Below are 12,990 nucleotides of genomic sequence, written 5' to 3' on the forward strand. Positions count from 1 at the left end.
AACCTTTCAGAAGAAGAAGAATTTCAAAACCAAGAGAGAAATACATTTAGTTTCCAGAACACTTGAAAGGATCAACTGTTGGTAGATCTCTATTGAGCAAGTTTCTCTCTGTGGTCGCTAAATCTTATACATGGAAAATATTTTATAGTAAAATATTGTTGTGTAGTAAAATCTTGACTACACAACAATAGCAAATATTTGGACGTACCATTTTGATCTTCTAAATTGTGTCAATTAGATATGCCATGAAACACAATAGGGTACTTTTTTCCATAAGGCTAATTAACTGCAGCATCTGTTATCCACATGAATGATTTCAACATGACTGAGTGAGGTAGAAAGAGCAAAGCTTAATACAATAAACATATAAAACCAACATGTGGTTACAGAATGACCTGAAGAATTACAGAGACAATACAGGAAAAGAAAGCACAACCACACAAAGGCATGAGCTTTCTAATTGTATCAGCAGAGACTAGATGGAGCACACAGCTTTTAATTAAGCTTCTTTAAATATGTTGCACCGGTCTGATTCCCCACCCAGAGAAACCTGGCAGTTAACTAGCCAGCAGTCCTGCGTCAGTCATTTTCATCCTGGGTTGTTAGTGAGGATCAGATCCGGCTGGAATTGTATTTAGATGTACAAGGTCTCATGGAGAATCTTTTAAACACAGCCAGCTGTCTCAGGCAAATTTTAAAAAATGAGACAGACTTCTTGTCTGCTCAGAATCTAATCTGAGTAAAATCTCTGATTATAGATGAACCATATGTCTGAGGTGGATATGTGCTCATATTGGAATATGTTAGGGAGAAAGGACTTCTTTGTTTACTCATATTACTCATATATTAATAAAAAGGACCTGATAAAAGTCATTAGTGACATTAGAAATTTAGTCCTTTCACTTGTGAAATATTGCAAAAATGAGAAATATCCTGTCAATGAGTGATGCTGAAAAACTTCCACGTATTTGTTACTTCAGGGCTTCACTACTTTCATTCTTTACTACCAGGAAATCCTCAAAATGTATAAATAAATGCCTTCAACTGATCTAAAAACTTGCAGCAAGAGTTCGGTTGAAAATAAAAAGTGAAATCCATTGAGTTGCTGTTCTAGTGAACAGCAGCAGCCCAGCGCCTGGGAAAGCTTTCTGCTTGGACTGGAGCAAGCGGTATGGGTTCAGGGTGGCAGGAAAACCGCTTTGTCAGCATCATCAGATACCGTCTCTTCTTGGGGAATGTACAATTCTTCAAGATTCTCTTTCTGCTGGAGCTCAGTGGAGCTAAGCAGGTCCAGGCTTATCGATGGAATGACCAGTTACACAAATAGTAGACTTTTTATGATGGTCAATTTGTGAAATTCTGTCCTGGGAACTGCAGGAAAGAATTTAATGCTATGCATTCTGGAATTGAGAGTTTTTACTTGCCTCTTTTGTTTTGTATGTTGTTCAGTCATTGTTTTCCTGTGATGGATGGGCCCCACACAATCCAGCCAAACCAATATATACATATATTTTACATTAAAGCTCATAAAATACAAACTACCCATCAGGGTTTGAGATGAACTTATCTGTATGTATGCAAAATGCAGACACCAATCCGATAGTGTCACATAATGAAGGGGGGATGGACTGCCAACTTCAGAAAAGGTTCTAACAATGAGAAGTAACAATAGTGTTTCCTGACAACAGACAGTGTGGTGTCCTTGTTCTAATTTTCTTCCTGTTCAAACTGAACCTCTCTCTCTTTTTCCTGACCCTCCCCACCCTGCAGCTTCATAAATACAGCCCACATTCTGTTTGTTCTGACTGAGCATCCACTCACCCAGACTGCAGGTGATCCAGAAGGACTCTGGTTTGCCTCTCTGCCTAGTTAAAAGAACTTCACACAGTTTTTCTAAGACGTTATAAAATGTCTACTGATGCAGCGGAAGCAACAAAAGCCAAGATGCCAGATAAACTGGAGCCAACTAAAGGAAAGTCACATGATTCTGACAAGAAGGTCGACAATAAGGCGAGTATATCAAAATATGAATGTACAGTCTATGTGTTTTGCTTCTTGGAAAAAATTCACACTGAATAAGAAAGTAGAAGTTTATTGTCACTTTGAGTTTATTTTGACCAGGTTTTCTAAATAATTCAGAAATTATAATGTTTTAAGAAAAGCTTTCAATTTAACTTGAGTGAAACCTCAAATGATCTGTTTTGCCGATATTTCCTGTATCATTTTTATCTTAATAAGTCATCTTTGAATTGATTATTCAAAGATAATTTTCCCTTAGTTTAGCATCTGATTAAGTGATTTATAGAACTTAACATATTTTCCACAAAAGCAGAAACCAGATGCCAGAAAATGAGCTAGTAATATTAAAGTTTTTTTGGATCTAGTGGCCTTTATTTGAAAGTACTAGGACAGGGAAGTAGGTAATGAGAGACTGAAGACATGCAGCAAAGGTCATCAGGCTGGGATTCGAACCTGTGATGAGGACTAAGGCCTCCTTATGTGGGTTGTGCTTTTACCCTGCGCCTCCGAAGCAGTCTGAATATTAGGGTATTTTTTAATGATCACTAAAAGTTTAAAATACTGTTGCTTGTTAATCAATCAATAAATCAATCAATCAAGTTTGTTTGTATAGCCTATCTCAGCAACAAGGCAGTTCAAAGAGCTTTACATCATAAAAACACAAAAATCAACAATTGAAACATTACAAGTGCCGTCATTACACATCAAGATGTTGGTCAATGTTTCACTTATTATGGTTCAAAAGCAGCTCTGAACAGAAGGGTTTTTAGTCTAGATTTAAATGGACTCAGGGTTTTGGCAGTTTTCTAGAAGTTTGCTCCAGATTTGTGGTGCATAGAAGCTGAATGTTGATCTCCATGTTTGGTTCTGGTTCTGGATGCAGAGCAGAACCGGAACCAGAAGACCTGACAGGTTCTGGAAGGTTGCTCTGGCAGCAGCAGATCTTTAATGCTTTTTGGTTCTTTATAAACTACCAGCAGTATTTTAAAGTCTATTCCCTGGAGGACTGTAGAACTGGTGATGTGCCTAAGAATTTAATCTAATAATATAATAATTATTATTTATTATTTTTTGGCAATTTGTTTCATAATATTAAGGTTCAATTATAGATGTGCCAATTGTAAAATCTTTTCCCTAATGTGTTGCTTTTCTGTTAATCATAAAAGTTTGGTATTTTATTTGTGATCAGCTGTTGACAGCAAAGTTATTATTGTCATGACAGTTTGATTGTCAACAATTCAAACCTTTGCATAAGAAAATTGTCTACACTGAATATGACAAACTATCTTGATATATTATATTGTTGTTACTATAGCATTATTAGCATCAATAGTACCATTATTATTGTTGTTAATACTATTAGCGTTACAATTGGGAATATTGTAAGCATATTATATTACTAAAATTCTTATAAATTTTAAGAGATCATAACATTGATGTAGCTGGAGAAGGGATGGATTTTATAAGTTTTTCCTTCAGCCAGCTTCTTTTATCATTTATTGCATACCTGTTATAAAACACAACAATGCTAGCTCTGGTCATAAAACTAGCATAAAGCTCTTGATTAACATATCTAATGAAACAAGACTAGTTTATATTGAAACATTGTTGAACTAGAATTAAATCTGTAAAGCTGACGACAATCTAAAATGTAATCCCACATCCAAAAACCAAGGTAACACTGAATGGAAGTGATGGACACCAGGACAACCTCATGACTGGACAGCCAAGCAACTCCAGAAACAAAGCAGCAACTATTATATTCACACTGAAGAATGAAGTGGGGGGGCTGATCAGAGCTCTGAAACTTTTCCAGGTATTTTTTAATATGCATGCTTTAAAAGATAAAACTTTTTCTGTCATCTAACAAAATTTGTATTTTAATTCACAGTGTAAAATTATGGAACAAGTTAAATGAGGAGTTAAAACAAAGTTAAAATTTAATACAATTTAAAAGAAAATATAAGGAGGTCATTTTCAAAAGATATAGAAATATGGGTGATCGTTATCACTAATGTGTATATGTAAATTGACGCTAAAGCATATGAGTGTGTGTGGTTACGGATGTATATATTTAGACATATGTGTGTTTGGTGAGTACATGGCAAAAAGAAAAAAAAGAGATAAAACAGAAAATTAATTAACCTATGTTTTATTTATTTATTATTTAATAATGAGGGTCTATATGAAAACATGGTATGAGTTTATGGAGTAGGAGTTCATAAGTTTCTTCCTTCTTCCTACTCCTTTTTGAGCATGTTAAGATTATTGTGGTTCAAAAAAACGTCTTTTGCATTCCTTGTTCATGTCTGTTATTTTATACTGCTATCATGTTCGAAATAAATAAATTAACTAAAATAAAAATGGCTTGATTATCGAGCACAACTTTCCAAGCGCTCTGACCGTGTTGTTGCAGGAAAAACACGTCCATCTGGTTCATATTGAGTCTCGCAAGTCCAAACGGAGAGATTCAGACTTTGAGATCTTCATAAACTGTGATTCAGAGCATGAACAACTGAAGGAGCTGACCGAGCTGCTGAGGACACACACCGACATAGTGGAAATGACTCCGTCTGGAAGCTCTTCTTTACTACATGATGGTAAGACATGCTCAGAATTAATCATGAGCATGTAAGTAACATGCAGTAAATTCCCAATTTTCCATCAGGTTTGGAAAGTGTTCCCTGGTTTCCTACAAGGATTTCGGATTTGGATCTGTGCGCCAACAGGGTTTTAATGTACGGCTCTGAATTAGATGCAGATCACCCGGTATGTTTACCCTCTGTGTTGTTTTTTCCTCATTTTCTGTCTGTTGTCTCAACCATGAAAACAGATAAATGGCTGTTTAAAAAAACAAACAAAAAAAAAAGCAAAAAAACAAATTCAGACACAACATTGTTATTATAGGGATTTAAAGACCAAATTTACCGTAAAAGGAGGAAGTATTTTGCTGATTTGGCTATGAACTTCAAACAGTAAGTGACATTTTCTTTTGGTTTCCTGCATCATTGATAGTGAGTAGTTGAATAAAAGAAATAAGAAGCCATATTGCAAAATTTCTGTATATTAAAATGTGTGTTTTTAATCTGTCATGCCTGATTATATGCGACAGTGGTGATCAGATTCCTCGTATCGACTACACGGCAGAGGAGGTGCGGACCTGGGGCGTGGTGTTTCAGGAGCTTAACAAGCTGTATCCCAGCCATGCCTGCAAGGAGTATCTGAAGAATCTTCCTCTGCTGACCAGATACTGTAAATACAGTGAGAACAACATCCCTCAGTTGGAGGATGTGTCACGCTTCCTCATGGGTGAGTGTTAAAGCTGTGCCAGGGCTGCAAAAACAAGGTACCAACATAAATAAAGTGATTTCTTTTACTTTTTTTTTTCTCAAAGTGTAAGAGTTAGAGATATATATACACCTCACAGGGCCTGACTGCATATATGTTTCTTAATTTGAATAGTATTGAAGAATTCATCTTTCTGGCACCCATATAAATATATAAAAATTCCCTTCTCACCCACCGCGGGTGGTTCTTATCCTCTGAGCTCGGGTCCTCTACCAGAGGCCTGGGAGCTTGAGGGGTTCTGCGCAGTATCTTGGCTGTGCCAAGGACTGCATATTTTTGGACTGAGATGTCTGATGTTGTTCCTGGGATCTGTTGTATATATATATATATATATATATATATATATATATATATATATATATATATATATATATATATATATATATATATATATATATATATATATATATATATATATATATATATATATATATATATATATATATATATATATAGGTGACTTTTAAAATCAGCTGCATTGACACAACTATTTTTTTAACAATGTTTTCCTGATAATCTTTTGTTATGTATATAACGAAAATATATTTACATAAAGTGAAGAGATAAATAATAAAATAAAATAAAACATATAGAGAAAAAAAGTGGTGGTAGGGAGTCATCACTCAATCAGGGAGCAGAGACCGAAGAGAGTGAAAGAATGTCAACGAAGGGTGCCAGAATTGATCTGAGTTACCTTTCACTGAATATCTAATCTTCAGTTTTAGAAGACACATGGTCTCACTGAGCCACTGACTGCTAGAGGGCGCTTTAGTAGATTCCCAGTGAAAAAGCTGCTGCCAGTAAGGAAGTAAATGCTGAAATGTCTAAGTGATTAAGCAGTGAACCGCTTAAAGGTAAATGGGAAGTCAAATATGGCGACATGGGGTGGGGGGTGGGGGGGGATCATGGTATCAAAATAGTTCTGCCAAAACGAGTAATGAACAAGAGTAAAATGTGTGTTAAATTACAGGAGGGTGCATGATGACATTAGTCATGATTCAGTGACAGAGTTGTGACAGGCGAGTTTTGGGGAAATTAACTCTGAAGGGAACTGAAAGCTCATTCAGTTTAAATGATTTTGTCTGTGATTCAGACAAAATCACACTGAATTTGTCTGAATATTTTTTAAGTACATTATACCACTAAAAGTAACTACCAAATGTGGTTATCAAATTTCTTGTAAAAGTCATTAAAACACTTCGGCCCTTTATTATCCCATGCCAAAAAGGTTGGATCTGTGAACCCAGCTTGAAACAGATGATTCTTCCATAAAGGAGCCAATGTAGATGCTAAGGTAAATTTAAAGTGCCTCCTAAATTGATACCAAATTTTTAATACAAAGCAAAATACTTGGTTATTTGTAAAGTCAGAGGGGTTGGATGGAAGTGAGAAGAGCATTTAGAGAGGATGAGGAACATGACCGCGTCTCTAGCTTGTCATAGTGACATTTTAACAAATATATAAAAATATATATTTTTATTATTGGTGTCAACTGATTTAAAAATGCCAATTGATTAATGTTAATCAAATTAATCACACTATTGGTGATATTAATCACCATTTATCGTGTGATTTAAACGGTCAGCAGTCATTGATTCCAGGATTAAGGATTCCATTGTGAATTCTCACATTCCAGGAAGTAGCATAATTTTTTTTCTTAATTTTTTCATTGTCTGTATTTTGAGATCATTGCTATTTTTTTGCAATATGGAATAAAATTTTTTAGTTTGATTTTGTTTCCTTCCAATGCTAACATTAACATATTCATTAACTAACAGTATGCTTTATGAACTTGTATAAGCAAGTTCTCTTCTGTTTTTCATGTCCTCCTGTATTTAGTAAGTCTGTTTGTGTTTCTGTATATTTCTGTATTTGTGTGTATTTGTGTGTACGGTGTAAACAGAGCGCTCAGGTTTCAGCATCCGGCCGGTAGCAGGCTACCTCTCTCCAAGAGATTTCCTAGCAGGGCTCGCTTTCAGGGTGTTCCACTGCACTCAGTATGTCCGTCATGGCTCAGAGCCTTTGTACACACCTGAACCGTGAGTAGACACACACACACACACACACACACACACGCACACACTCAGTGTGTGGGTGTGTGATGAGATCCTATCTCATCTGTTGTGGTTCAAAATGTTTGTTGGTCCGTGGTTCATACAGGGACACATGCCATGAGGTGTTGGGCCACGTTCCTCTCCTGGCAGAGCCCAGCTTCGCTCAGTTCTCCCAAGAGCTTGGTTTAGCATCACTTGGCGCTTCAGATGAAGACGTGCAGAAACTTGCCACAGTGAGAATACAAACTGTGTTTCCAGCCCATTTCTTGTGACTTTAAGGACTTGTACAGATGTTCTACCCATTTTAGTACGATGTTACATTTGCATGTTCTGTTCTCTGGTGTTGTAGTGTTATTTCTTCACGGTGGAGTTCGGCCTGTGTAAGCAGGATGGAGGCCTGAGAGCCTATGGAGCTGGACTCCTCTCCTCAGCTAGTGAACTCAAGGTGACTTTTAAAATCAGCTGCATCGACACAACTATTTTTTTAACAATGTTTTCCTGATTAAATGTTCCTAGCAAATATTTCTGTAGAGGTAGTACATGAATCTGTCTGGTCTCAGCATGCTCTGTCTGGGGAGGCCAACATCCGCCCGTTCGATCCCGTGGTAACCTGCAACCAGGAGTGCATGATAACCACATTCCAAGATGTTTACTTTGTGGCTGAAAGTTTCGAAGAAGCCAAGAACAAAATGAGGCAAGTAAAGATAAACAAACATACCTGTAAGGTAGAAGGAAAACACTTTTTTAAAACAAATAAATATATCAGGACCTGTCCAGGGTGACCCCGCCTCTCTCCTGGAACATTAGCTGGAGATAGGCATCTACACCCCTCCAGACCCCACTAGGGACAAGGGTGTTAGAGAATGAATGGATGGATGGATAAATATATCAGAGTGTGCCTTGTGTTTTATATTTAGCAGTAATTACAACTGGAAGTTCTTTTGGGCTTTTTTTATCCACCTGCTTTGAACTGACATGATGTTAGTGGTGTTGATTTAGGACCCAAATCAAGAAAGGCAGAGGCATGGAGTAAACGAATAATATTTAATTTAATTTAATATTACTGATTACTATTTCTGAAGGCAGTTGGTTGCTCTGACTTTAACTTTGATTTATCAGAGATATCTGTATATGTGTGCGTGCGTGGGGGTGTGTAGGCGTGTGTGTGAGTGCGGCCGTGTGTGGGGTTGTGTGTGTGTGTGTAAAAAGGAATCAGGTAAAATATGTCTGTCATTCAGTCATAACTCTCCTTAGAAAACTGTCTCATCTATAAACTCTTTCTGCAGTTTGGCTCAAGGCACCTTATATCTCCATAAACAAAGGTTATCATAGTCATATGATATATTCCAAGCTTAACAAAAAAAAATAACCAGTTAACAAACACAAAGACACCAGTGGTTTACATTCATGTAGTTTTAACTGCAGCTGCAACGTCTTGAGAAATTCCTGGTTCATTTGGTTACAGCTGTCAGAAAATATTTTCTCTTTTTGAAACTAAAGTTTTATTTTCAGTTCCCTCCAGATGATTTGTGTACAAACATACATGAATCACCTGCTTTACCTTCCAGGGTCGCCCCAGAAAAATGCATTCTTACAGTCCTTAACGCCCAAACTGATCCTTACAGAAAAATATACATGTATTCATATTTCTTCACTTAAAAACCCTAAATATTTCAGTCCTGTTTGTTATATTTTGCTAAATGTTTGGAATAATAGTGCTCTCCACTTAAAAAAGTGTAATTTGTCAATGTGTATCTGTTTGGCTTTTATGTAACGTTTAAACTGTGAAGTTGTAATTAGAAGTAATGTGAACGTTTTTGATCTTTATCTAAGCAATTTGTTGTTTTTTGCAAAATCTCCTGGGTGTCAGAAAGATGAATTCTTCATGCAGTCAGTCCCTGTGAGGTGTGAGGCAAAAGCCTGAATAAAATTATTACATGAGTAAACATATCATCTGAAGTACTGTGCTGATAAAGAGAATCTTATAAACCAGTAATTCAATCACATATCTTAATTTTTCACTGCTGGGCCACACAGACCTAAAGCGGCATGCATAGTGTGAGAGCTGGCGCAGGATTTCTTCTCATCAAATCAACATGAAAAATCACCAATGTTTCATGTGAAATGAGTCCTGATCCAAGACTGATACAGAGGGTCACTATTTGATTACAATTAGGGCTGCACCGCTTGCAGTTTCTGAGTGACCGCCAATTACCAATCTTTAAAAAGCCTGACCTGTCCGTTACAATTCTTATTTTATAATTATATAACTTTTTATCTGAAATGATGTTAAATATAGCAGGGAGGTTGCTGAGTTAGTATCAGTGGGGTCATTGTTGTTAACTGCAGATGTGCAGATATGACCTGGTTGGTAGATCTGTCAGTCAAACCTCTTACAGCAGAGCAATAGAGGATAGTGGCTGATTTTTAGATCTTTGCTGAGGAAGATAAGCTCAGTGGATAAGATTGATTTCACATGAAAGATCACTGATCTACCAAACTTAAGAAAATCAGGGCTGAATTATCAGCTGGCCGGATAATAGGCGCACCGCTAATAACAACATATCTGTTCTTCACACTGATTACACTGTATGAATAATCAGAAGTTTCATTTCGGCACTGAAGAACACATTGGGTGATAAATGTTGATTTTCTAAGAATTGGAAATGGTTGAACTCAGTGCTGCTGAGTGAAGCCATGAGGCAGGGAGAGACCTGGAGCTCAGCCTGGGACTACGTCCAAGCTGCTGCAGCTGCAAACAGCTTAAACCACAAGATCAATTAAGAGAGACGCTATAAAGCTCAACTGACCTCTTTACATCAGAGAGAGTTCTATTGCCTTCTACTGTTGTTCACTAGAAAGTTACCAGCTCTGGATTTGGCTCAATGAAATGTGCTGCCCGTTTTTTCTCTTTCGTCAAAAGAATAAATGCTTATCTGTAAACACATGTGAGACTTCAATGAATAAACTTGGCCAACGTAGGAGTACCTGGTGGGAACATGGGTGTGGATATGCACACTGGGCCTAGAGCAGGGACTGTTCAAAGTGTGCTCACCAGGGAGCGCTTGTTGAGCTGTACTTAAAAACAGACACCAGAAAATACAGACAACCTGAAACTGGAAAACCTGACAGCATTATTGAAAGGTGCTTGACTGTGATAAAATGGTGCTTGCAAATTGTAGTCTGTGAACTATAGCTTTGAATGATTAATAAATATTTTATGGCTATCTTTCTCTCTTTAATAGACAGAAAGGTTTGTTGTGTACTAAACCTCAGTGGATGATCTGTTGAGCTGGTTTCTTTAGGCTACCAGCAGTGCAGAAGTTTGTCTGTTGATTAAAAGAAACTCATACAAACTTTTGGATGAAAACTTGTGTGATCAGTTCTTTGGCCTGCACACTTCTGATCAGGTTTACCCATATAGTCAGCTCTGGCTGTGCTGCTGCCTTGACTGTTGTCTAACCAGCAAAAGCCAAACAGACTCCCATTATAAGAACTGTCTGATCCAGGCATAACATTTCTGAAGTGGCATTTTTATTAGATGCTAGGAATATTTCTGAGATGAGTTTTACAATGGTCAAAAGGCAACCAGGTCTGATTAACTTATTTAAAAAATGATACGGTTCAAATCTTTCATGTTTTCCTTTCTGTTTCAGATGATATCACGTCTTAATCTCTGATCATAAACCCTGTGCTTTGCTTGCAGGGAGTTTGCCAAAACCCTTAAGCGTCCATTCACAGTGAACTACAACCCCTACACTCAGAGTGTGGACGTTCTGAGGGACACCTCCAACATCAACAACATGGTGAAAGATATCCGGCATGAGCTGGACATTGTTGAAGATGCCTTGCGTCGTCTCGGCAAACTCCAGAGAGACTGAAGAGTCAAAATTGCAAATTAGCAGTCTCCAAACTATTTACATGTGATTGTTGGTTGTGCTCTGTCTCTTTTTTTGCTTGTGGACATGATGCTGCATATGCTAAAATAATCAATTGATGTTTTATTAAGTTATGATATGAGATGTAAAAGGTGAAAATGTCTGTAGTTTCACATTGAAGAAATTTGACTGTTGAGCTTGTATGCCTTCTGTTCAGCAGAAGGCTTACAAGTACCACCCTAAGGACAAACAGTTTGAAACAGTGAAGCAGGACTTAAAATCAGTTTGTAGTTATAAAATGTGCTACATTAGAAGTTCAAGTAACAATTTCAAAGTTCAAGTTAAAAATGAATGGGAAAAAGTTGGAAAACTTTTCAAAACAGACCCATGGCATAAAAAATCCAGTGGGAAAGTTATAAACAGGAGGTTTCTAATCCTGAAATCCAAAATGACTGCACTGAAAATATCTGTTTCGCACAAAATACAAACAACCCTACTTTAGTGAACATGTTGCTGCAGTGTTTAAAATAACAAAATAGAAGAAAATTCATTGCTCACCACCTGCATTGCTATTAGTAGAGGATTCCTTGGAATTGGAATTGCAATTAAGTTGGACTTGGTGTCATTCTCAGATTAAAACGCTGACTTGAAGACCGCATAACTTGCACTTGTTCCTAATTGTTCCGACTACAGTTTTATGTAGTCGGTCACTAACTTCTCTTATTTTTGTTGCAGTTTGGAATATGATTAAATAGAGATCACATCCTTCCATTATGGCTTAAGAAGCTGTTATCTTAGCTAAGTTAGCTTAGCTAAGTTTATTTGGTAGCATTAAATATTAAACAGGGACAAAAAAAGTTCATAACTTTCCTAGAAAGTGTTGGGAAGCTGGGGTTTGGGTTCTGTGTGGATGTTTCGTTCAGATCCTACAGGCGCCCACCAGAGGGAGCCAGAAGGTTTCTGCTCCTTGGATGGTGGACCTGAGGAGCTAATTATTCACACCTGCAAGTCATCTGCTTCATCAGCCAGAGCATACCAGGAGCCAGTTGCAGGTTCTCTGGTGCCTGAATGTTAGCTCTACATGGTACTCTATACTGCCCAGTGGTTGTTCTCTCTGTGTTCCCTGAGCTTTTTGGATTTTTGTAACGAACCCTATGATCTCATTTAAAGGTGTTCTCAGCGATGTTCTGGATTCTGCTCCCTGTGCTGTGTTGGTTTCTCCTTGGGTTCTCAAGACTCTCAGAACATCTCTGGTTCAAATCCCATGACTGGCAACGTCCCGCTCCTCTTCCTCCAAGTCTGTGCTGCATGACCTGTCTGCCCTCCAATGGTATTACCATCCAGTAATCTCCACCAGACCGCTCCACGGATCCCCGGCTCCCACTATTGCACAATGCCAGGTCAGCACCCATACAAGCACTCGAACCCTGGGACCCAATCACTTAACCCCTCTCTTGGCAGACTCCTCTCCACCAGTAAGAGCTCCAGTCAATAACACGTTTATCATCAGTGTTTGTTACTCACCATTCATCTACTGTTCCCAGTGTTCCCATTCACCAGGCTCCCAGACAAATATGCACATTCATTGTTCATTGATTGTTCAATAAATTTGACCTTTTTCAACTGCCTCCTGGGAGTGTTCTGCATGTGGGCCAAAAGCATAGCGAAACCATGACAGAACACTCAGGCTC

General features: G+C 37.7%; 1 protein-coding gene across 1 annotated transcript; it reads left to right on the forward strand.

Annotated features, from left to right (window-relative positions):
• The first annotated feature begins 1,822 nt into the window (after nucleotides 1–1,822).
• LOC102234879 (tryptophan 5-hydroxylase 1-like) lies at nucleotides 1,823–12,693 on the forward strand. The gene is made up of 12 exons (XM_023332110.1): nucleotides 1,823–2,010; nucleotides 3,695–3,835; nucleotides 4,436–4,619; nucleotides 4,688–4,788; nucleotides 4,927–4,994; nucleotides 5,132–5,328; nucleotides 7,271–7,406; nucleotides 7,528–7,654; nucleotides 7,771–7,866; nucleotides 7,982–8,115; nucleotides 11,128–12,383; nucleotides 12,470–12,693. The coding sequence occupies exons 1-11, from the start codon at nucleotides 1,909–1,911 to the stop codon at nucleotides 11,300–11,302; spliced, it is 1,461 nt and encodes a 486-aa protein (XP_023187878.1). The 5' UTR covers nucleotides 1,823–1,908; the 3' UTR covers nucleotides 11,303–12,383; nucleotides 12,470–12,693.
• Nucleotides 12,694–12,990: the final 297 nt, after the last annotated feature.

The sequence above is a fragment of the Xiphophorus maculatus genome, chromosome 4, assembly GCF_002775205.1.
Source record: "Xiphophorus maculatus strain JP 163 A chromosome 4, X_maculatus-5.0-male, whole genome shotgun sequence".
Lineage (NCBI taxonomy): Eukaryota > Metazoa > Chordata > Actinopteri > Cyprinodontiformes > Poeciliidae > Xiphophorus > Xiphophorus maculatus.

Bases quoted from the DNA above. Each gene is read 5' to 3' on its own strand.
- LOC102234879 (XM_023332110.1), top strand. From the start codon at position 1,909: ATGTCTACTGATGCAGCGGAAGCAACAAAAGCCAAGATGCCAGATAAA. The intron at 2,011-3,694 runs GCGAGTATATCA...CCAAAAACCAAG, and splicing joins ACAAGAAGGTCGACAATAAG to GTAACACTGAATGGAAGTGA. The intron at 8,116-11,127 runs GCAAGTAAAGAT...CTTTGCTTGCAG, and splicing joins GAAGCCAAGAACAAAATGAG to GGAGTTTGCCAAAACCCTTA.